General features: G+C 54.8%; 1 protein-coding gene across 1 annotated transcript in view; it reads left to right on the forward strand.

Moving 5' to 3' along the window:
* CFAP65 (cilia and flagella associated protein 65) overlaps positions 1-21953 on the forward strand; it is a 38005-nt gene that overhangs the window by 6334 nt on the left and 9718 nt on the right. The window contains 19 exon segments of the mRNA XM_050752340.1: positions 539-641; positions 1490-1656; positions 1840-2039; positions 2314-2459; positions 2924-3146; positions 3494-3759; positions 4753-4953; positions 5143-5502; positions 6996-7133; positions 8877-9122; positions 9702-9926; positions 10802-10960; positions 11186-11336; positions 11836-11964; positions 13408-13621; positions 13948-14076; positions 19842-20018; positions 20295-20361; positions 20511-20621. Of these exon segments, the coding sequence (XP_050608297.1) occupies positions 539-641; positions 1490-1656; positions 1840-2039; positions 2314-2459; positions 2924-3146; positions 3494-3759; positions 4753-4953; positions 5143-5502; positions 6996-7133; positions 8877-9122; positions 9702-9926; positions 10802-10960; positions 11186-11336; positions 11836-11964; positions 13408-13621; positions 13948-14076; positions 19842-20018; positions 20295-20361; positions 20511-20621 (3412 nt within the window).

Genomic DNA, 21953 nt, shown 5'->3' on the forward strand with positions numbered 1-21953 from the left:
GGGTCAGTTTTGATAAATTATATTTTTATAGCAATTTTTTTCATCTAAATTTAAACATTTGTTGGTGTAAAGTTGCTGACAATGTCATCGTCTTATTAATGTTTTGAAAGTCTGCAGCAGCTGTGGTTCTGACCCACTGTGGGATGCTACAGCTCTGCTGAGGTCTCTGGAAAGGCATCCCCGGCCCCACCCTCCTCAGCTTTGGTTCCCCTGCCTCAGTGCTTGGGGACTCTTTAAAATCTGGGCAACCCTTCCCTGTCCCTGTCCCTTTCAGGCCTCCCTACTCATCAGAGGTACAAACACTACTCCCTTTTTGTTCAGAGTGAAGATCTCTGAGAATAGGAGGGGGAGGAGGAGAACGGGTCCTCTTGTAACCAAACCCCTGAGTTTCCACCTCCACGTGCTCATCTCTTGATCTCTTTCTCTGTGGTCCCAAGGACTCAAGCTCCCTTGGCTGCAGGGCTTCCCTCGTTTCCTGCCTCTTCCAGTTGTTCTGAGCCCTGATCTGAGGTGCTCACCTCCCGGCTCTCTCCTGCAGGCCCCCCAAGACCAAGTTCTTCTTCACAGTCATCCCTCAGCCCATCTTCCTGAGCCCAGGCATAACCCTCACGCTCCCCATCGTCTTCCGGCCTCTGGAGGCGGTAAGGTCTGCCACAGTGAGCGAGGGCAGGGAGGCACCTGGGAACAGTGACCTCAGAACAGAAAGCAGGACAGAGCAACCAGGAGCACCCCCCCGCAGCCCCGCCACACACACACACACACACACACACACACACACACACACACACACACACATGCTGCCCACTCCAGCAGCAATCCAGCTTGGGAGGCCCTGTCAAGGGCTTGGCCCCTCATCTCATTAGACAGAGGGCGTTCCCCAGGGGATGCTGGGGGTAGAGGCTGCAATATTATATTGACCATCAGAAAGCCCTACATTCCGTGGCCGGGGATGGTGACTCATTTCTGTAACCCCAGCACTTTGGGAGGCTGAGGCAGGCAGGTCACTTGAGGCCAGGAGTTTGAGACCAGCCTGGCCAACATGGCAAAACCCCATCTCTACTAAAAAATACAAAAGTTAGCTGGGTGTGGTGGCGCATGCCTGTAGTCCCAGCTACTTGGTAGGCTGAGGCAGGAGAATCACCTGAACCAGGAGGTGGCTGTTGCAGTGAGCTGAGATCTCACCATTGCACTCCAGCCTGGGTGACAGAGCAAGACTCCCCCCCCCAAAAAAAGAAACCCCTTCTACATTCCTTGGCCTCTTCCTGCCACCCCCCACCCACATTTCCTCAAAATACTTTTTCTACAAAAGAGACTCTAATCTTTGAGACCAAGACAACATAGGTGCCCAGCTCCCCTCAGAGTCTGACGTGGGGACCACGGCCCAGCCCTCCCCTCAGTGGTTGTGTTGGGAGTGGCTGAGGGTGGGCTGGATGTGCAGTCCCTGAGTACCACTGATGGGTGACTGCCTCTGCCCCGCCTCACACTACAGAAGGAGTACGTGGACCAGCTGTGGTTTGAGAAAGCGGAGGGGATGTTCTGTGTGGGCCTGCGGGCCACCCTGCCCTGTCACAGACTGATCTGCCCGCCATCCCTGCAGCTGCCCATGTGTGCTGTGGGGGACACGACCGAGGCCTGGTTCTGCCTGGATAATGTGGGGTGAGGAAGAGGCTGAAGTGCAGGCGGGGAGAGCAAGAGCTGTGAGGAGGGTGTCTGGAAGCAGGAGAGACAGGCATTCCCTTGTGGGGGTGGGGTAGTCTGAGGTCTGCCCAGCATCCCTGACTTGTTACTGCAGGAGCAGGGGCCAGAAGCCCAGTGCCCTGACCTGCCCCCCACCCCCAGGGACCTGCCCACCTTCTTCAACTGGGAGTTCTCCAGCCCATTCCAGATGCTGCCAACCATGGGGCTCCTGGAGCCAGGCCAGGCCTCTCAGATCAAGGTGACCTTTCAGCCCCTTACAGCCGTCATCCACGAGGTGCAGGCCACGTGCTGGTATGGGGCGGGCAGCCGGCAGAGGAGCAGCATCCAGCTGCAGGCTGTGGGTGAGGCCCGACCTCCCACCATCCCCAGACTGGCCCCTGCTGCACCTTCTGGGGCCTCCAGGCCTCAGTGTCCCCCACCTCCCATCTGGCCTGCCCTCCACAGGGCCTCCACCGGCCTCCTGCCCTCCCCCCAGCCCCGAAGGCTTTGCCTTTGTCTTCCATGATGCTACAGACTAAATTTTCCCTGGGGCTATCTGCCTTCTTCAAGGGGCTGTTCAGCTGGGGCCACAGAGGCCCTGGCGGTTCCCCCAAGACTCCCCCATCTCTGACCCAGCCAAGTGCGCCCAGCTGCTGGTGAGCATAAAGCACAAGTGCCTGGAGGACCAGGATGCCGAGGGCTTCCAGAAGCTGTTGTACTTCGGCTCTGTTGCTGTGGGCTGCACCTCGGAGAGGCAGATCAGGCTACACAACCCGTCGGTGGTAGGCACCAGGCAGGAGGGGCGGCAGGACTCATGGCCTCCAGGACTGGAGTCTCCTAAAATCACCGCCTTACTGAATGCCCCCCTTTCTTTCTACACCTTTGGCCCCAAGCCTCCTATAACCCATGTCAGCTGTCAATAGGTGTGTCCTTCTCCTCAGCTGGGGGCTGGGCTGGGGTATACCCCAGCCAGAGCCACGAGCAGCCCTAAGACTGTCCTGACCCCGGGACCACAGTTAGCTGTGATAGTACCTTGGGGAGAAATTAAAAGGCAGGTCCACCGCGGGGCACATGACTCGGCTCCTTCTCTCCAGAATGTGGAGGCAGTCTGGCTAGTGAGGCACAGGGTGGATGCCAGCTGCCCCTACCCCTTTGGCTGGGCACGCCAGTACAATGCATAGACTATCGCATCGTACAGTGCTCCACTCCGCGACCTGACCCCTTGTCCTTCTACCTGGCCCTACAGGTAAATGCCCCCTTCAGGATTGAAATTTCCCCAGAAGAACTGGCCGAAGACCAGGCCTTCTCATGCCCCATGGCCCGTGGCGTCGTGCTCCCGGGAGAAAAGAAATGCGTGTCAGTGTTCTTCCACCCCAAGACTCTGGACACCAAGACTGTGGACTACTTCTCCATCATGCCTTCTGGCTGTGCCTCCAAGACCCTGCTCAAAGTCGTTGGTTTCTGTAGAGGTACTGGTGACCCCAGCGGTCTCCCCTGGGGACAGGAGCAGCCCATGCTGAGGATTCTGAAGCGCTCCTTCCCTGCTCCTAAGAGCCAGGGCTACCTTGCCTCAGCCTGGGTGTCTGCTGCCCTCTGGTGGCCCCGTGGGGAATCATTTGTGACTACCTGGAGATTCCAGTCCCACGGGCACCCAGTGATGCTGGAGTGCATCCAGCATCTGCTCAGGCTGAGCAGGCTGCTCAGGCTGCCAGGGCTCTGGGCCTCTGTAGCCTGGCCCTGAGAGTTCCACCTCCCTTCAGTGGGACCTTGTCTAAGACATTCTTGGGGAAGCTAATACCCCATCTCCTGTGTCCAGGCCCTGCTGTGTCCCTGCAGCACTACTCTGTCAACTTCAGCTGGGTCAACCTTGGGGAGCGCTCTGAGCAGCCCCTGTGGATTGAGAACCAGTCAGACTGCACGGCCTACTTCCAGTTTGCCATGGACTGCCTGGAGAGTGTCTTTAGCATCAGGCCTGCCTTCGGGACCCTGATGGGCAAGGCCCGCATGACCCTGCACTGTGCCTTCCAGCCCACTCACCCCATCATCTGCTTTCGGCGTGTGGCCTGTCTCATCCACCACCAGGTGAGTCGTGGGGAGGGCATGAGGCTGAGGGAGGAGGGGCTCCCCTGGGGCCCAGTCATGGTGACAAGGCTTGGTGGGCACTCCCCTGTATTCTGGAACTTCTAGAGCTGTCTGCCTGGTCGTCTCCCACTCCTGGGTCCCAGCCCTAGCTTTTGGAGCCAGTGTGCAGCCTGGGCACAGGGGAGATCACTCTGTGCTAGTCTTGCCCTGCTACCAGGCCAGGCGCTTTGCTGCTGCTGTGCTCATGGGCTGGGAGAGGGCGGTTTGGACCCGCGGCCCCCCACTCTCCCGCCGAGCCCTGCAGGCTTTGCCTTTTCTTGGCCTTCCATGACTTCACAGACTAATTCTTCCCTGGAGCCACCCCACATAGCATGCATAGGGCAGAGAGCTTTCAAGTTAGACCCCAACCCTAGGCCCCTGGGCATGATCAGACACACTGTGCCCTGACCAGCGGGGCCTGGCCCAGATGGCAAACAGGGCTGAAATGTAACCCATAATCCCTCCCTGAGCTAGTGCCCAGGCTCAGGCTGTGTCTGTGTATCTGGAGGAATGGGTGCCTTTCTCTAATTCTCGTGACAGTTTAGTATGGGCTAGGGGAGGCCTTGGGAATGGAGGAAAGAACAGAAGCCCAGAGGGAAGCCTGATCAGGCCGCATATTCTCCTCCCTTGGGAGGGCCGGAATTCTAGTTTGGCAGGCCTCTGGGCTGGCAGTAGGGTGGGTGGGAGAATGCCCAGGGGCCATGGCAGAGGGGGAGGGGGGCAATGGCTGAGTGCCCTAAGGACGGGGGTGCTCTCTCCTGACCTTCCCTGGACTCCTGCTGTGCCCTGGCTGAGCCAGACCACTGCTGAGTGCTCGCTCACTGGCCACCTGGAGCTTCTGCCCCACTGCCTGTTACCCTGTCTGCCCAGCTTCTGTCCTCAGTTCAACCCCCCAGCAACCCCCTTGCCCCACCACCCCTCCCATGCCCCATCACGCACAGACAAATGTCACAGGACCCACTGTTCCTGGACCTGATGGGGACCTGCCACTCGGACAGCACCAAGCCAGCCATCCTGAAGCCTCAGCACCTCACCTGGTACCGTATACACCTGGCCCGGGGCCTGACGCTCTACCCCCCTGACATCCTGGATGCCATGCTGAAGGAGAAGAAGCTGGTGCAGGACCAGAACGGGGCCCTCATGATTCCCATCCAGGTACATGCCCTCCCCAGCTGCATATCCCTTCCCTAGTGATTCTTGGGCAATCCCGTGCCCCCAGGGTCCCATGGGCACCATTAGTAGTTGGCGTGACTGGTGCAGCCTTTCCTAGACAGGAGTGTGTCCAGGAGGGGCCACAGCAAGAGGAATGGCAGTTGGGCCCTGTCCACCTCTTTCCCCATGCAGGATCTGGAGGACATGCCGGCCCCGCAGTACCCTTATATCCCCCCCATGACCGAGTTCTTCTTCGATGGCACCAGCGACATGACCATCTTCCCCCCACCCGTCAGTATAGAGCCTGTCGAGGTAGACTTTGGTGCCTGCCCAGGGCCTGAGGCCCCCAACCCTATACCCCTGTGCCTGATGAACCACACCAAGGGCAAGATCATGGTGGTCTGGACACGGAGGTCTGACTGCCCCTTCTGGGTGACCCCAGAGACCTGTGACGTGCCCCCTCTCAAGTCCATGGCCATGCGCCTGCACTTCCAGCCGCCTCACCCCAACTGCCTTTATACGGTGGAGCTCGAAGCCTTTGCCATCTATAAGGTGTGTGCACACAATGAGAGGGAGGAATGCGGGGTCTCTGCTGGGAGCCTGAACGGCTGGGTGGGGTAGCAGGGGGTGACCGAGGGCGGCTTCGGGCTCCATCCTCTGCGTGCCAGGCTTTCTGTTGGCTGGACAGCAGCCCCTATGGGTTTGTCTCCTCCAAAGCTCCTGGCCCAGCTAGGTCCATCTGATTTTCTCATTCTTATGTAAGTTTCCCCTCCCCTCCAAGGGAGGATTCAGCTGAGATCGAGCTGTTTGGGAAAACTGGGTGCACAGGGGGACACTCCCTGGGGTTCCTGGCTAGGAGGCCTCCTGGCTTCTCTACTAGTACTTGAATTAAGAAGTGGTCCCTCTAAAGGAGCTTCGAGTGGGCAGGAACCTGGGCCTGGAGACAAAGTCAGCAGCACCAGGTGATTGTGATGGGAGGGGCTTCTAGCTCAGCTTCCCTGGGTCAGGGAACTCTGAGTGCTGGCTGTCCCCAGCCCTGCTGTTCTGGCTCCAGATGCATGGTGCTCTCTCCTCATCCATTAGTACTGCCTGTCCCTTTCTTATTGGCTCTGCCCACCCCACTGCCCTTGCCCAGTGGCCAATGTGTTGGGGCCCAGAGAAGAGTAGGGCTGTGCAGTCAAGATCAGGGTCACTTACCAGCTGTGTGACCTTGGGCAAGTTCCTTAATGTCTCTGAGTCCTGATCTTGTCATCTCTAAACTTAAGACCACATCCGATTTTTTGAGGAGGCTTTCCGAAGTGGAGGCTTTAGTTGCCTCCATCCTAATGCCTTGGCAGTGGGGTGACGTGGAGGTTTGTAGGAACAAGGTTGTAGACGCCTGGCTCTGCTGAGGCTGAGCCTGTCAGATATTTAGGTTACAGGCTGTAGACCTGCACAGTCCAGTACAGCCACTGTCAGCCACACGTAGCTACTGAGCTCTTAATATGTGGCTGGTCCCAATTGAGAAGTGCTGTGAGTGTAAAATGCACACTGGATTTCAAAGACTTAGTATGAAAAGAATGTAAAATATCTCATTACTAATTTTATATTGGTTATATGTTAAAGTGATAAGATTTTAGATCTATTGGGTTAAATAAAATATACTATTAACATTAACTTCACGTGTTTTACTTTTTTAATGTGGCTACTGGAACATTTAAAATGACATTTGCGGCTGGCATTTGTGGCTCACATGATATTTCTATTGGCCAGCGCTTCTCTAGGCTCATTCCTACAGAATGAATGGTGCTTTCACATCCCAGCCCCACCCTCCTCCTGGGTTGTGAGGACTAAAGAGAGCGTTGCTGTATGGACGCAGGGCCTAGCTCCCCGCGGGAGGGACTTGGTTGGGACGCTTGTTCTCTGCACTGTCTTCCCAGGGAGGCCCTCCTGTCTGTGTCCAGTGTAGGACTCCTGCAGCACAAGGGTAGGGAGGGGCAAGGTGGGGCACCCCACAGGGCAGACACAGGACTCTGAGCTTTTCCGTGGGTCTGGCCCCCCTGCAGGTCCTGCAGAACTACAGTAATATTGAGGAGGACTGTACCATGTGCCCATCCTGGTGCCTGACGGTGCGGGCGCAAGGCCACAGCTATTTCTCTGGCTTTGAGCACCACATCCCCCAGTATTCCCTAGATGTCCCCAAGGTGAGTGTGGTCCCAGCAACAGTGGGAGGGAGACAGAAGAGCCCTAGATTCTGCCTTGGCCTGCAGATCCCTCTCGCCTTCTCTGATGGCCTCAGAAACACATCTTTGCACCCTCCCTGGCTGTTCCCACCTCCGCCGTGCCCATTCTGGGGATCTGGGCCAGTTGAAGACTTGCTTCTGGGCCCTGACACTGGGACTGGGGGGAGTCTGGGGCCTGGACAGCTGGCCCCTTGCTGCTCCATTGGAAATACTCACTGGCTCCTGTGACTCTCAGGTTCAAAACCCTCCAGCTCCTGCATTTGTTTGTGTCCTGTTTACTGCATTTGTTTGTGTCCTGTTTACCCCAAGTCCTGGGTGTGGGCCCAGGGATGTGACAGCCACACCAGCAGCCCCTGCCTTTGGGAAGCACCCTGCCCTATGAGAGTGACAGCCAGCCCCATCCTCAGGAGATCATAATTCCCAGGCCACCCCAAGGCCCTTAGAAGCCCTGACCTGACAAGCAAGAGGACATAGGGCTGAAAAGCACAGAGCCTGGGGCCAGACCTCCGGCTTCCAATCCAGTTTCGCCTTCGATGTCTCCTCCAGTCTCCATCACCTGGAGGTTTTGCATTAGACTTCTGGTTGCTGGAAAAGCACCACTTTGGGACAATGTGCTTTGGGTTGATTCTGCTCCCCTCACCACCTACACTTCTGCTCTCCTATCCCGAACCTATGCCACCCCAGGATTCAGCTTGGAGGCTGCTGCTTCCCAAAGGCCTTCCTGCCTCACAGAGTCCCCCTCAATACCTCCCTCAGCCCCCTTCCCTTGGCAGTTCCTCCTGGTGGGTTGTGGACTTTATGCAGCCCAGCAGATCTGGTGTCACTCCCTCACTGGCTCACACACAGGCACTGTCACCCCAGCTGGATGGGGACCTCTGGTCAGGGATTGCAGGTTTTGTGTTTTGCAGCCTGCTCAGCTCTCAGCTGGTGCTGGCCACAGCCTGGATGCCTGAAGAGTGTTGGGAGCTGAGATTGTCCGGGCTGGTTTCCATCAGTTACCTGCATGAGAATCACCTAGAAGGGGTCACTTGCTTTTTTATTTTGTGTTTGCTGATATAGAATTTTGCTCTGTCACCCAGGCTGGAGTGCAGTGGTTCGATCTTGGCTCACTGCAACCTCTGCCTCCTGGGTTCGAGCGATTCTGTAGCCTCAGCTTCCCATGTAGCTGAGATTACAGATGCATGCTACTACAACTGGCTAATTTTTGTAATTTTAGTAGAGATGGGGCTCACCATATTGACCAGGCTGGTCTTGAACTCCTGCTTCAAGTGATCCACCCGCCTCAGCCTCCTAAAGTGCAGGGATTACAGGCATGAGCCACTGCACCTGGCCCGAAGGGATTAGTTACTGCAGCCCAAGAGCTTCTGGACCAGGCTCTCTGAAAATGAGTTATCCAAAGGGTGATGCAAAGACACCCTAAAATGAAACAATTTCTACTTTATCCTTGAGGAGCGGCCTTGGAGGCCTGAGTTTCCCAGGGGCCTGTGGCCCCCTGTCTCCCTGTCTGGAGGTCTCTGGAGAACAAAAGCATTCTTTGGTGTCAGCTCATGGCCTCCTTCAATTCCCTGTTCCCAGGGCGTTGACTGGGCTGCAGGGCAGCACCTCGGATTTCCTTGGAGACAACTCCTCCCAAGCCCCCATTTGGCCCTGTGTCCCAGGATGGAACTCTGAGCGAGGGCCACTTTCCTCCTCTCCCACCCCCAGCTGTTTCCAGCAGTGTCCTCCGGTGAGCCCACCTACCGCAGCCTGCTCCTGGTCAACAAAGACTGCATGCTGCTGACCTTCAGCCTGGCCCCCCAGAGAGGCTCAGACGTCATCCTTCGGCCCACCTCGGGCCTTGTGGCACCCGGGGCCCACCAGATCTTCCTCATCTGCACCTACCCCAAGGGCAGCTCCTGGAAGCAGCACACTTTCTACCTGCAGTGCAATGCTTCCCCCCAGTATCTCAAGGTAGGAGGCAGAGGTAGGGGACCTGGGTCCTTGGGAATGGGCCATAATCTTGAACCACCCTTTTCAAGGCCACATTCTGGGGTTGGCCCCTAAGATTTCCAGGGAGCCACTTCCCCTCCAGGAAGTAGCATAGTAGGGAAGGAACCCCCTTGACCACACTGTGAACAACTTTCCCACCCCTCAGGACCTTGCCTGTCCACCCCATGGGGTCTGAGGCCAAGAAAGAGGGTGCAGAGAACCCAGAGGAAGGATCTGGGGGAGGCAAGACACCTGCAGGTGGTAGAGGGATATTTGGGGCCAGGCCAGCAAAAGGTTCTGGGGTAGTGGGTCCATGTCTGGCCCCATGAAATGGTCTATAGATCCTCTCTCAGTCCCTGAGTTCTTTTCAAGAATTATCTCCTGGGCCAGTCACCATTGACTCTGCTTTTGACAGAAACTGCCAGTATACAGGCTGGCAGAGGGCCTTTCACTGCCCGCTTCAAGGGGGGAAAGTTGCCTAGCCATGGCTTCCTGGACATGTGGGTGGAGCTGGGACTGCAGAGTGAGGTCAGGGCACTGCCCTCCTTCCTCTGGCTCTAGGAGGTGAGCATGTACAGCCGGGAGGAGCCGCTGCAGCTGAAGCTGGACACCCACAAAAGCCTCTACTTCAAGCCCACCTGGGTGGGCTGCTCCTCCACCAGCCCCTTCACCTTCCGCAACCCCTCGCGTCTGCCCCTGCAGTTCGAGTGGAAGGTCTCTGAGCAGCACCGAAAGCTGCTGGCTGTCCAGCCCTCCAGGGGGCTAATCCAGCCCAACGAGAGACTTGTGAGTGACTCCCCTCCTGCCAAGTGACGGCAGCCTTCACCTCTGTCATCTCTTACTTGTGCCTATCACAGCCCAGACTTGCCAAGTGCACCCCCTATTCCATCCACAGTAACCTCCCCCACCTGGTGATAAGATGTTAATATTACTCTCACCATCCCCCTACCATTTTACAAATAATTGAGGCTTGGTGGGGCAGCCGTTTACTAAGAGCATAAGTTAGGCCGTGCAGGGCTGGGACTAGAACCAGTGTTTCTGATGCCAGGGCCGAGGGGCATGTCACCTCCCCATCCATGGTCCCCAAAGCTGGGAGGTCACTGGGAGGGTGGGTTGCAGCAGCTGGATTTGGGCCCAAATGGCCAGCCACCAGTGAGGGTGAGGAAGGGGACTGTAGTCATAGCGGGGGTGCTGGCTGGGATTCAAAATAGCAGATTCCTGTCCCTAGTCTAGAGCCTTACAGACGGGCTGGGGAGGCCAAACTTGGGACAAGAAGCACCAGCAGAGGCATCTGTAAGAGCCCGGGGGACAGTCCCTTGGGGGGACAAGAGGCCTCATAGCCTGTGGAGTTGGCCTGGAGTGTTGACATCCTGCTCCCACCCTCACTACTGTCTGACCCTGGGCAAGGGACCCCACTTCACTGAACCTCCAGTTTCTCATCAGAAAATGAGGCATGGAAATAATGCTGCTGACCCCGTGGGGATATAGGATCGAGGGGCTTGGGGAGACTCCATGCATGTGCCGTGTACAATGCCTGGCACACAGTAGATTCTGAAAAAGGGCTGCCAATAGCATGATGCCCTGCAGTGGGGCCTTGGATGGCCGGGTACCCATGGAGGGGCTTCCGCAGGCCACTGCAGGGATCATTTCTGTGACCACAGACGCTGACGTGGACCTTCAGCCCTTTGGAGGAGACCAAGTACCTGTTCCAAGTGGGGATGTGGGTCTGGGAAGCTGGCCTGTCGCCAAATGCCAACCCCGCTGCCACCACCCACTACATGGTCCGGCTGGTGGGCGTGGGGCTCACCAGCAGCCTCTCAGTGAGTGGGAGGGCTCTGGCAGGAGGGGGCTGGGGGAGGGGCACAGACATGTGGGAGGGAAGGCCCCAGGGAACCTCACCTCAAGAGGGCAGGGGATAGGAGCCCTCTGCCCTGGACACCCCAAACTTGCTCTTCCTTGAGGGATGCTCTGAAAATGGGGCTGGGAGGGTGGGGCTGTGGGCCTAGAGGAGCCCCCACTCGTGGCTGGCTGACTGTGGCCTCCAGGCAAAGGAAAAGCAGCTGGCCTTTGGGAATGTGCTGGTGAACAGCAAGCAGTCCAGGTTCCTTGTCCTCCTGAATGATGGCAACTGCACCCTCTATTACCGCCTCTACCTGGAGCAGGGCAGCCCTGAGGCCGTTGACAACCACCCACTCGGTACTTGGGCCTGAGCTGGGACTGGGGCCAGGGGAGGTGAGAGGAGGTACTGGTTAAGATCAGTTAACTTGCTGGGCACATTGGCATGTGACTGTAGTCCCAGCTGTTCAAGAAGCTGAGATGGGAGTATTGCTTGAGCCCAGGAGTTCCATGCTACAGTGCACTATGATCACAACTGTGAAGAGCCACTGCCCTCTAGCCTGGGCAACATAGCGAGACCCCACCTCTGAGCCTCAGCTTCCTCATCGGTTAAAAGGGGCCACAGGAGGCGCCTACCTCACAGGGCTGCTAGGTGGGGAAAAGTGCTTAGCAGGTGCCAGTGACACAAAGTTGGGTGTGGTCCCTCTGACCCAGGCTGGGAGGAGGGGCTCCAGTCCCTGTTTCCAGCCTCAGGGCCTGCTGTCCTCCCCTGGTGCCCAGGGGAGGGTATCTGCAAAGGAGCAGGAGGAGAGGCTGGGCCTCCTCTACCCACTGACCCACCGGCATCATCCCTGAGCAGCTCTGCAGCTGGACCGAACAGAGGGGAGCATGCCACCCCGGTCCCAGGACACCATCTGCCTGACTGCCTGTCCCAAGCACCAGTCCCAGTACTCCTGGACCATCAGCTACTCTCTCCTTTCCCACAGAGGTACCTAGACTGCCTAGCATAGAGAGTCAGGGCCAGGGAAGTGCAGGATGAAGGGGGAGGGCTGTGTGAGGCAGTGGATGCCAAGCGTCAGGCAGAGCTGGCAGGGTGAGTGGGGTGTGCTGGAGTGTGCCTTTGGCGTCTGGCATAAATGCCACACACCAGATGTGTCTGTCCAGATGAGTGTCCATATGTGCGTATGCCCAATGCAGTTAGGAGCTGTGCTTAATTACTGTGGAATCTTAGCTCCCAAGCCTCCCTGGACGTCATCTTCCTTCTCTGTAAAATGGAGTTCTTACTAGCCTGCCCTAGGCAGGTTGGAAGGAGTCTAGGGCAGCATAGAAAGGAAATTAAGAGTGTGGACTGGGGCCAGAGGCTCTGGACCTGGATCCTGGCTCCAGCACTTGTAATCTTAACAAGTTGCTTCACCTCCCTGTGCTCAGTTTCAATGTCTCAAATGGGGATAATAAGCTGGGCATGGTGGCTCACACCTGTAATCCCAGCACTTTGGGAAGCCCAGGTGGGAGGATTGGTTGAGGCCAGGAGTTTGAGACCAGCCTGGGCAACATAGCAAGACCCCATCTCTACAAAAATAAAAGTATTAGCTGGGTGTGGTAGCATGCACCTGTAGTCCTAGCTACTTGGGAGGCTGAGGCAGGAGGATTGCTTGAGCCCAGGAGGTAAAGGTTGCAGTGAGTAAGCTGTGATTGTGCCACTGCTCTCCAGCCTGGCAACACAGTGAGACCCTATCTCAAAAATGAAATGAAATGAAATGAAATAAATAAATAAAAATGGGGATAATAATGTCACACAGGCCAGAAAAGGGAAGCGAAGTCACAATACCTGCCACCACTTGCATGAACTTTGAAAACATTAAGCTAAGTGAAAGAAGCCAGTCACAAAAAGCCACATATTGAATAATTTCATTTATATGAAATGTCCAGAATAGATAGAGGGAGACAGAAAGTAGATTAGCAGTTGCCTGGGGAGGGTGAATGGGGAGGGATGGCTAATTGGTACTAGGCTTCTTTTTGGGATGACAAAAATTTTCTAAAATTAGATAGTGGTGATGGTTGCACAACTCTGTGAATATACAAAACAAACAAACAAACAAAAACACTGAATCATATGTGTTAAAAGGGTAAGTTACCCAGTATATAATGGTGTCTAAATAAAGCTGTTATTAAACAAAATAGTTTGAAAACAAATCACGGCGCACATTAAGTGCAGGCATGTGTATAAGGCACCGAGGACAATGCCCAGTACACAGAAAGTGTCAGACAAGGGCTGGCTGTTGTTGGAAATGCCCTAGAGCCCAAGAGGGGTCCACTGCTCCTGATGAGGGTCCTGCCAACTGCCCAGGACTCCTGCCCCTTTGGCCTGCATGCCCCCTCCAGGGAGGGTGGGAGGCAAGCCCACTTCTCTCTTCCTCACCCCTCTCCCCAGATAACAAGGCTGGGGAGAAGCAGGAGCTGTGTTGTGTCTCCCTGGTGGCCGTGTACCCCTTGCTTTCCATCCTGGATGTCAGCTCCATGGGCAGTGCCGAGGGTATCACCCGGAAGCACCTGTGGCGCCTCTTCTCTCTGGACCTACTTAACAGTTACTTGGAGCGTGACCCCACCCCCTGTGAGCTCACCTACAAGGTGCCCACCCGGCACAGGTGAGCTGAGCCTGGGGTGCGGGTGGGGGCTGGGGGCAGGGCCTATCTAGGGTTGTTCATGGAACTTTCTGCCCAGACCCCCAGAACAAGGAAGCTGTTTCCCATCTCTTTGAGGGAAGAGCTCTCCAGTTCTTGCCCATCCCTGGAGGGGCCCAGGGAAGGGAGGAATTGGCTTGAAGTCTGAAGAGCCAGCCCATCCTTGTCCCTGAGTCCCAGATTCTCCAGTTCCCACCTGGAGAGAGGGGAGAGCCCAAGCCAGCCATCCCTGGGAGGGCCCTGCCCTGGCCCCATCCCCATCTCTGAGCTCCTTTCTCTGTTCCACACAGCATGAGCCAGATCCCCCGCATCCTCACCCCTTTAAGGCTTGACTTCAATTTCGGGGCCGCACCATTCAAGGCCCCACCTTCCGTGGTATTCCTGGCCCTGAAGAACAACGGAGTGGTGCCCCTGGACTGGTATGGTTTGAAGGGGGCCACTGGGGGGCCTGGGAGACAAGTGCCTAGAGGCTGAAGGAGAACAAGAGCTGCACTCTCTTGCCAGTGGTGGCCTGGCTGCTTGCTGTCAGTGAAGAGTGGGTCCCTCACTGACGGCTGTGGAGGCCAGGGTGTGACTGGGGTTGCCAGCAGGACCTGGGACCTGTCACCAGCTGAGATGTGGTGATAGGCTCAGAAGTGGTGGGACTGCCCTGATGGAGCCTGGGCATAGTGGCCTTAATAGCGTAACAAATGAGATGCATTTGCTGGGTATCTGCTGCACACCAGGACCTGCGCTTTACAAGCCTTTTCTCCTCCAGTCCTGTGGGAAACTCCTCTTCTTTAGACTCTTTCATAGACAGAGAGGCTGAGGGTCAGCAAGGTTAAGGACTCAGCAAAGACCATTCAGCCGTGAATGGACAGAGCCAGGTTCAAAGCTGGATTTGTCCGGTCCAGAGCCCTTGCCTACCCCAGTTAGTCAGCAAGAAGGCTGAGTTGCTTCTACATAGTATGCACTGGCTCGGTGCTGGGGCCCACCTGACACAGCCCCAGCTTCGTGGAGGCTGGGCCTGAATGGGAGCAAGTTGAGGGTCTCTGGTGGGGAAGGACAGAGATCTGCTGCCGGGGACAGAGCTGCCCCTGAGGGTCCTGTCTGAGGGGCTTTTCTCCCCCAGGGGCTCAGAACTCGTGCCCAGCAAACATCCTGCTTCCGTGCCTGGACTTTTCCTCCCTCCACCATGTGCCTTGGTTTCCTAGTAAACTCCCTTTTGATGACTTCCAACTTTGCTTGGCTAAAGAGAGGTGAAAAAAAAAGTGTCTCCATCTGGGTCAGACTTGGGAGACAGATCCAGGGGTCTGGCCAGGGCGTGGCAGTGAGTGGGGGAGAATGAAAATATGTAGGTGGGGCTTCTGTGATCAGGAACTCGCTGGCCTGTGCAGAGAGAGCCTTGGGGAATGTGGGGTGAAAGGGGTGGGGTCTGCATCTTCGGGGGGGCACTAGCGGCCCCTCACTCTCTGACTGTCCCCTTTCTCCTCCATGGTGGAGGAAGATGGGGAAACTGGCTCTTTAGGGGGCTCCTGTCTGAGAAGGGCCAGAACTGTGAGTAACTGAGGGCTCCCAGCCCTGAATGACTGGGAAGCTTGGCACAGCTGCTAGCCTGGTGGGGAAGGCCAGGGACTGCCTTGAGCTCCAGACCTGCCATTCACTGGGCTCTTTGAATGGGCCCGGAGCCAGGCCCTACAGGGCTCCAGGGAGAGGGGTGGGGGCAGAAAAAGCAATGTTGGCCTGTGTCCTGGAGGGGACCGCACGCCGGTGTTTGTGTAGGAGCAACCAACTCACGCTCTTTGTGGAGAGGGTCCAGGCTGCTGGAAACAGAGGCGGGGGAAACCCAGGCAGCATGCCCAGCCAGCGGGGCCCATCCATCAGGAGATCATCTGAGGTGCAGGAAGGCAGTCCGTGCCTCTTCCAGGATTCTAAGTAGATTGACTCTCCTATGCTTTTTGTGTTGTATTTCCTTTCAATTTCTTAGAAGGCTATTTCTGAAAATTCTAGTCCGTCTCTTCTGAGCTCATAAAGAACAGATGGAGAGTTTTATTCCTGCCAAGGCCTGTCAGAGAGAGCCAGGAGGCAGCAGCAGGCAGGAACCCCACGTGGGAGGGGGAGCTCCAGGGGAAGCAGGGAACCATGCAGCCGCCCCACTCCCTCCACACCTTCTCCCCTTTGCGCCTCTGCTTTATCTGGCCCTGGCCTTTGTAGGGTCTTGCATTTAAGGGGAGATTCTTTTCAGATGTCAAATATGCTGGTTAACGGCATTTGTTCACTCATGCAGTCTTTAATTCATTGGCCACACCTTTACTGCGAGCTTCCTAGATGCAGGCTCTGGGCTGGTCTTCAGGATAGAAATGGGGATGGGCCTAGTCCCTTCCTTCCAGGTGCGGCAGACTAGCCTCCTGTTGCAGGCTCATATGCGCTGTGAAGGAGGTGTGTGCAGCATTTCAGAAGGGCTTCCTACGGAAAGCTACAACTAAGCTAGACCTACAGCCTGGCGCAAAAGGCAGAAAGGCTGTGAAGCGCCTTCCAGACAGAGGGCCTGGTGTGTACAATGCGTGGCTGGAGCAGCGAGTGGGAGAGAGTGGAGAGTCTCAAATGAGACTGGGGAGGCAGGCAGGGGCCAGGACGTGCAGGGCCTTGGAATCCTCCTTCAGAGAGTTTGGACTTCTTCCTGAGGACATCGTGGGATGGGCATCGGGAAGTTAGGAGCAAAGACAGGATCAGCTTTCAAGACCTGTCACACTGGAGGAGAATGGATTAGCAGCTTGAGGCAAGGGGACAGGTTGGGAGGCTGTTGTGGTCCTCCAGATAGAGGGATGCAAGATGGCGTAGAAGCCCACACTAGAGGGCTGGAAGGGAAAGGGGTTGGAATTATTTAGGAGGGAGGCTGGGCCAGGCACGGTGGCTCATGCCTGTAATCCCAGCACTTTGGGTGGCCAAGATGGGAAGATCACTTGAGGTCGGGAGTTTGAGACCAGCCTGGCCAACATGGTGAAACTCTGTTTCTACTAAAAATACAAAAATTAGCCAGATGTGCTGGTGCACACCTGTAATCCCAGCTACTCAGGAGGCTGAGGCAGAAGAACTGCTGAAACCTGAGAGGTGGAGGTTGCAGTGAGCCGAGATCACACCACTGCACTCTAGCCTGGGTGACAGAGTGAGACTGTCTCAAAAAAAAAAAAAAAAAAGAATGGACCAGGGCAGAAGGCAGTGAGGACAAAGGAGAGGCTGAAATATTAAAGGACCCCAAACTAGCAAGGTTTCCAATTTTACCACTGCTCAATATCCCCAGTAAAATGACAACAGTGGTTTACTCACTTGTAACAAGTCAGACAACATAGGAGCTATGGGAAAAAAGTAAGAAGCTCCGCAGTCCCCTCTCCAAGACCAGCTGCTAGGGTGATGCGGATTCGGAATGTGCCTTTCACACTCAGCATTTGCACAACACACAGACATGCACACATTTACAGAGTGGTTCTCTTTCTTATTTTTACAGTCATAGCCCAATACTATACCTGTTACTTTCAGGAATAGTGATGCTTTCATTCAGCATTATATCAGTAACATCTCCTTTAGATCAATACATATATCTAACGCATTCTTTTAAATAGCTGTATAATATGCCATAATATGGGTGGACTTTAAATCGTTAAATCACTCCTTTATTGGAAACTCTAATTGTTCCCAGCTGCTTTTTTTTCACGACCACTACAAAGAAAGTGGTGATAGGCATCCGTGTATATATGTGCATGCACACATATGTGCTTTTGTTCCTACGAATTGGTTTCCCAAACAGAGACTTCTGGGTCAAAGGGCATATGCTGCCAAAATTCCATCCAAGAGGCTGAGCAGTTCCCTCTCCATCCACCTGTGTTTGAGTCTGTTCTTTCTAAACTTACCAGTGTTGAATGTTACTATTCTTCATGCTTCAGATGTGAAAAAATTTAAGACTGGTTCCTTCTGAGGGTTTGGACTTAGGCCTCCCTGACTCTTACTGAGGCTTCCAGGTGCATGTTGCACGCTTTCTCTCAGGTGTGCATTACATGCTTTGTTTCAGGTGCGTGTTGCGTGTTTTCTCTCAGGTGTATGTTGTGAGCTTTTTCTCTCAGGTGTGCGTTGTGTGCTTTCTCTCAGGTGTGTGTTGCATGCCTTCTTTCAGGTGTGTGTTGTGCACTTCCTCTCAGGTGTGTGTTGCGCGCATTCTCCTCGGGTGTGTGTTGTGCTCATTCCCCTCAGGTGTGTGTTGTGCACATTCTCCTCAGGTGTGTGTTGCACGCTTTCTCTCAGGTGTGTGTTGTGCACTTCCTCTCAGGTGTGCATTGCATGCTTCCTCTCAGGTGTGCATTGCATGCTTCCTCTCAGGTGTGTGTTGCATGCGTTCTCCTCAGGCGTGTGTTGTGCACATTCTCCTCAGGTGTGTGTTGTGCTCATTCTCCTCAAGTGTGTGTTGTGCGCTTTCTCTCAGGTGTGTGTTGTGCGCATTCTCCTCAAGTGTGTGTTGTGCACTTTCTCTCAGGTGTGTGTTGTGCGCATTCTCCTCAGGTGTGTGTTGTGCACTTTCTCTCAGGTGTGCATTGTGCGCTTTCTCTCAAGTGTGTGTTGTGCACATCCTCCTCAGGTGTGCGTTGTGCACGTCCTCTCAGGTGTGCGGTGTGCGCTTCTGCTCAGATGTGTGTTGCGTGCTTTCTCTCAGATGTGTGTTGCGTACTTTCTCTCAGGTGTGTGTTGTGCGCATTCTTGTCACTTGTGTGCTGTGCACTTTCTCTCAGGTGTGTGTTGCGCACTTCCTCTCAGGTGTGTGTTGTGTGCTTTCTCTCAGGTGTATATTGCACGCATTCTCCTCAGGTGTGTGTTGCACACATTCTCCTCAGGTGTGTGTTGCGCGCATTCTCCTCAGGTGTGTGTTGCACGCATTCTCCTCAGGTGTGTGTTGCGCGCTTTCTCTCAGGTATGTGTTGCGCACTTCCTCTCAGGTGTGTGTTGCACGCATTCTCCTCAGGTGTGTGTTGCACGCATTCTCCTCAGGTATGTGTTGCGCACTTCCTCTCAGGTGTGTGTTGCATGCATTCTCCTCAGGCGTGTGTTTTGCACATTCTCCTCAGGTGTGTGTTGTGCACATTCTCCTCAGGTGTGTGTTGTGCACATTCTCCTCAGGCGTGTGTTGTGCACATCCTCCTAGGTGTGTGTTGCGTGCATTCTCAAGTGTGTGTGGCGTGCTCTCTCAGGTGTGTGTTGTGTGCATTCTCCTCAGGTGTGTGTTGCATGCTTTCTCTCAGGTGTGTGTTGCGCGCTTCTTCTCAGGTGTGTGTTGCGCACATTCTCCTCAGGTGTGTGTGTGCACATTCTCCTCAGGGGTGCATTGCGCGCTTCCTCTCAGGTGTGCGTTGCACGCATCCGCTCAGGTGTGTGTTGCACGCTTCCGCTCAGGTGTGTGTTGCGCTTCCTCTCAGGTGTGCGTTGTGTGCTTTCTCTCAGGTGTGCATTGCGCACTTTCTCTCAGGTGTGTGTTGTGCACTTTCTTTTCGTTTTCTGGATGCTCCCTGTCGTATCCTCCACCCGGTTTGTAGCTGGAACCAGTTCTGTACCATCTCCAAGAGTGAAATGGGTTCTTCTTTCAGATTGTGACCTCAGGACCCCTTTGTCACTAGTTTTGTCAGCTACTTAAGGTGCATTATCTACTTTACTGCAGTCCTAGGCATGTCAGGGACATTAACTCTGTGCACAGACTTGCTTCTGTTTCAAGAGTGCCAGCCCTGCTGGGGCATCTGTTCTCCACCCTGTGCCCAAGTTGACCTGGACACCCCACTCCCTGGGCCTGCTAGTTGGTGGTGCCAGCCTTCCTAGGTGTCCCAAATGGCCCTTTCCCAAGAGCTTTGTCACAGAAGGGTTCATGGCCAGCTCAAAGTGGCCCCCATATTCAAGCAACACCTTGACTCCTGGCACCCACAGTGGGAGCCCCACTCTTCACTTCTTGAGTTGCCATGGCCCTGTGTCTGTTCCTGGGTTTTGGGGCCATTATTAAATGAGAATCCACAACAGCCACATTTGCTCAGACACACATGGGACAGTTTGCCAAATGGAGCATGAAGTGTGGGAGTCATGGAAGAAGCCTCCACCTGCCCGTCGGGGTCTCAGAGCCCCTGCCTCTCTGTTCTGCCTGACCAGTTCTTTGTATGGCTTTGCATCCGTCTCCCAGGGCCTTCCTCTTTCCAAGTGACCAGCGGATTGACGTGGAGCTCTGGGCAGAGCAAGCAGAGTTGAATTCCACTGAGCTCCACCAGATGCGCGTGCAGGACAATTGCATCTTCTCCATCAGCCCCAAGGCTGGGAGCCTGAGTCCCGGGCAGGAGCAGATGGTGGAGTTAAAATACAGGTGTTCCCCACCTCCCAAGTCCCTTGCACTTCCAGTCATAGAGACCCCTACCCCTGGCCTTTCATTGTGTGACTCCAGGGCACCCCAAATGGCCATTCCCTGGGAGGACCACCTTCTCACCTGCAGGGGAGGTCTAGTTTCCTTCTTGCCCCATCCCAACTCAAGGGCGAGTTGCTCCCAGGGGCTGGCCAGTTCAAAGCCACAGAAATGTCATGTCCATTTGCTCTCTTTCTTGTACCAGGGCTCCAGAACTCACTCCCAGACTTTTCTTTCTAGCCACCTGTTCATCGGTACTGATCACCTCCCAGTGCTCTTCAAGGTGTCCCATGGCCGGGAGATCCTGGTGAGGCCCCAGAACCCTGGCCCTGCCCTGGTTTCAGGCTGGAGGACGGGGCTGGCTGGACAGGAGCAGGGAGCTGTGTTCTCCTGGGGAGCTGGGGTCCAAATCTCCGCTGGCTGTGTCAGTTCCTCCTGGGGAACTTTTATTTCCAGCTAAATTTCATAGGTGTGACAGTGAAGCCGGAGCAGAAGTATGTGCACTTCACCTCTACTACCCACCAGTTCATTCCTGTTCCCATTGGTGACACACTACCCCCACGGCAGGTCAGTGGTCCACGTTGTCCTGTTGACCAAGAAGGCCTAGGTGTTGGTCTCTAGGTATGAGTGTCAGCCCTTGAAAGAGTAACAAAGACATGGCTGTCTGGAAGCACTTGAGGGGCTGGGCCAGCAGGTTGAACCCCCAGACTGGGCAACTGGGAGAGACTTGAGGGGAGAGGCTGCAGTGTCCTGGTGCCTGGTGCTAAGCCCTTTGCCAGGTCCAGTTCCAATTAAAAGATGAGGATTTTTTTTTCCTTTAGCAAAATGTTCTTCAAACTTCTTTGACCATGAACCATACTAATATATTTGATGTTATATATGCTTATACCCCAGTATATATGTAAACATACAACCAAAGTGGAAGTATCACAAATTGATAATTATACTACTACATGCAAAGTATACTGATATTTTCTTTTTTATTCTATTCTGTCCAGTTTTTTTTTTTTTTTTTTTTTTTTTGAGACGGAGTCTCACGCTGTTGCCCAGGCTGGAGTGCAGTGGCGCGATCTCGGCTCACTGCAAGCTCCGCCTCCTGGGTTCACGCCATTCTCCTGCCTCAGCCTCCTGAGTAGCTGGGACTACAGGCGCCCGCCACCGCGCCCGGCTAATTTTTTGTATTTTTAGTAGAGACGGGGTTTCACTGTGGTCTCGATCTCCTGACCTTGTGATCCGCCCGCCTCGGCCTCCCAAAGTGCTGGGATTACAGGCTTGAGCCACCGCGCCCGGCCCTGTCCAGTTTTTAAAATGCTGGACATGACCCACAACATTGATTTAGATGTGCTCACCAGTAGGGCTTAGCCATAGTGTGAAAATCACTGCTCCAAAAAGGATGTCCTTCTGGAATGTGAAGAACTTGGGAACGTTTAGACCTTTCTTTCTTTACTGATTGACGGCAATACAGTTTCCTTGCTCTGGAAATGTACATTGGTCATCTCCAAGAGGGGGACATAATATTTTCCCAAACATTTCACAGCTGTGCAATTTCTAATCATTTAGAAGCCCAAGTGTTTCTGAGCAGGGGCCTCCAGCCATTCAGCCTAGAGGCCAAGGAATGGGCTTCCTGGATCTAGAGGGGAGTTTCCTATCCCCAACTCTGTTCACTTCTGTGGACACCCACTAACCCTCTGGCTTCCCAGCAGGAGCTGTGACAGTGAAGCTGGTTTGAGCTACTGGGAATATGTAGTGCCATTTGCTAAAAGGAGATAAACTGGGAGCAGGAATAGGCTTTAGAATGAAGAGTTCGGTTCTGGCCAAGTTTGAGATGCTAATGAGACAACCAAGAGGGCTTGTCAGGTAGAAGGTGGACACCAAGTGTCTTAGTCCATTCTGGCTGCT

Source organism: Macaca thibetana, chromosome 12 (genome assembly GCF_024542745.1).
Source record: "Macaca thibetana thibetana isolate TM-01 chromosome 12, ASM2454274v1, whole genome shotgun sequence".
Classification (NCBI taxonomy): domain Eukaryota; kingdom Metazoa; phylum Chordata; class Mammalia; order Primates; family Cercopithecidae; genus Macaca; species Macaca thibetana.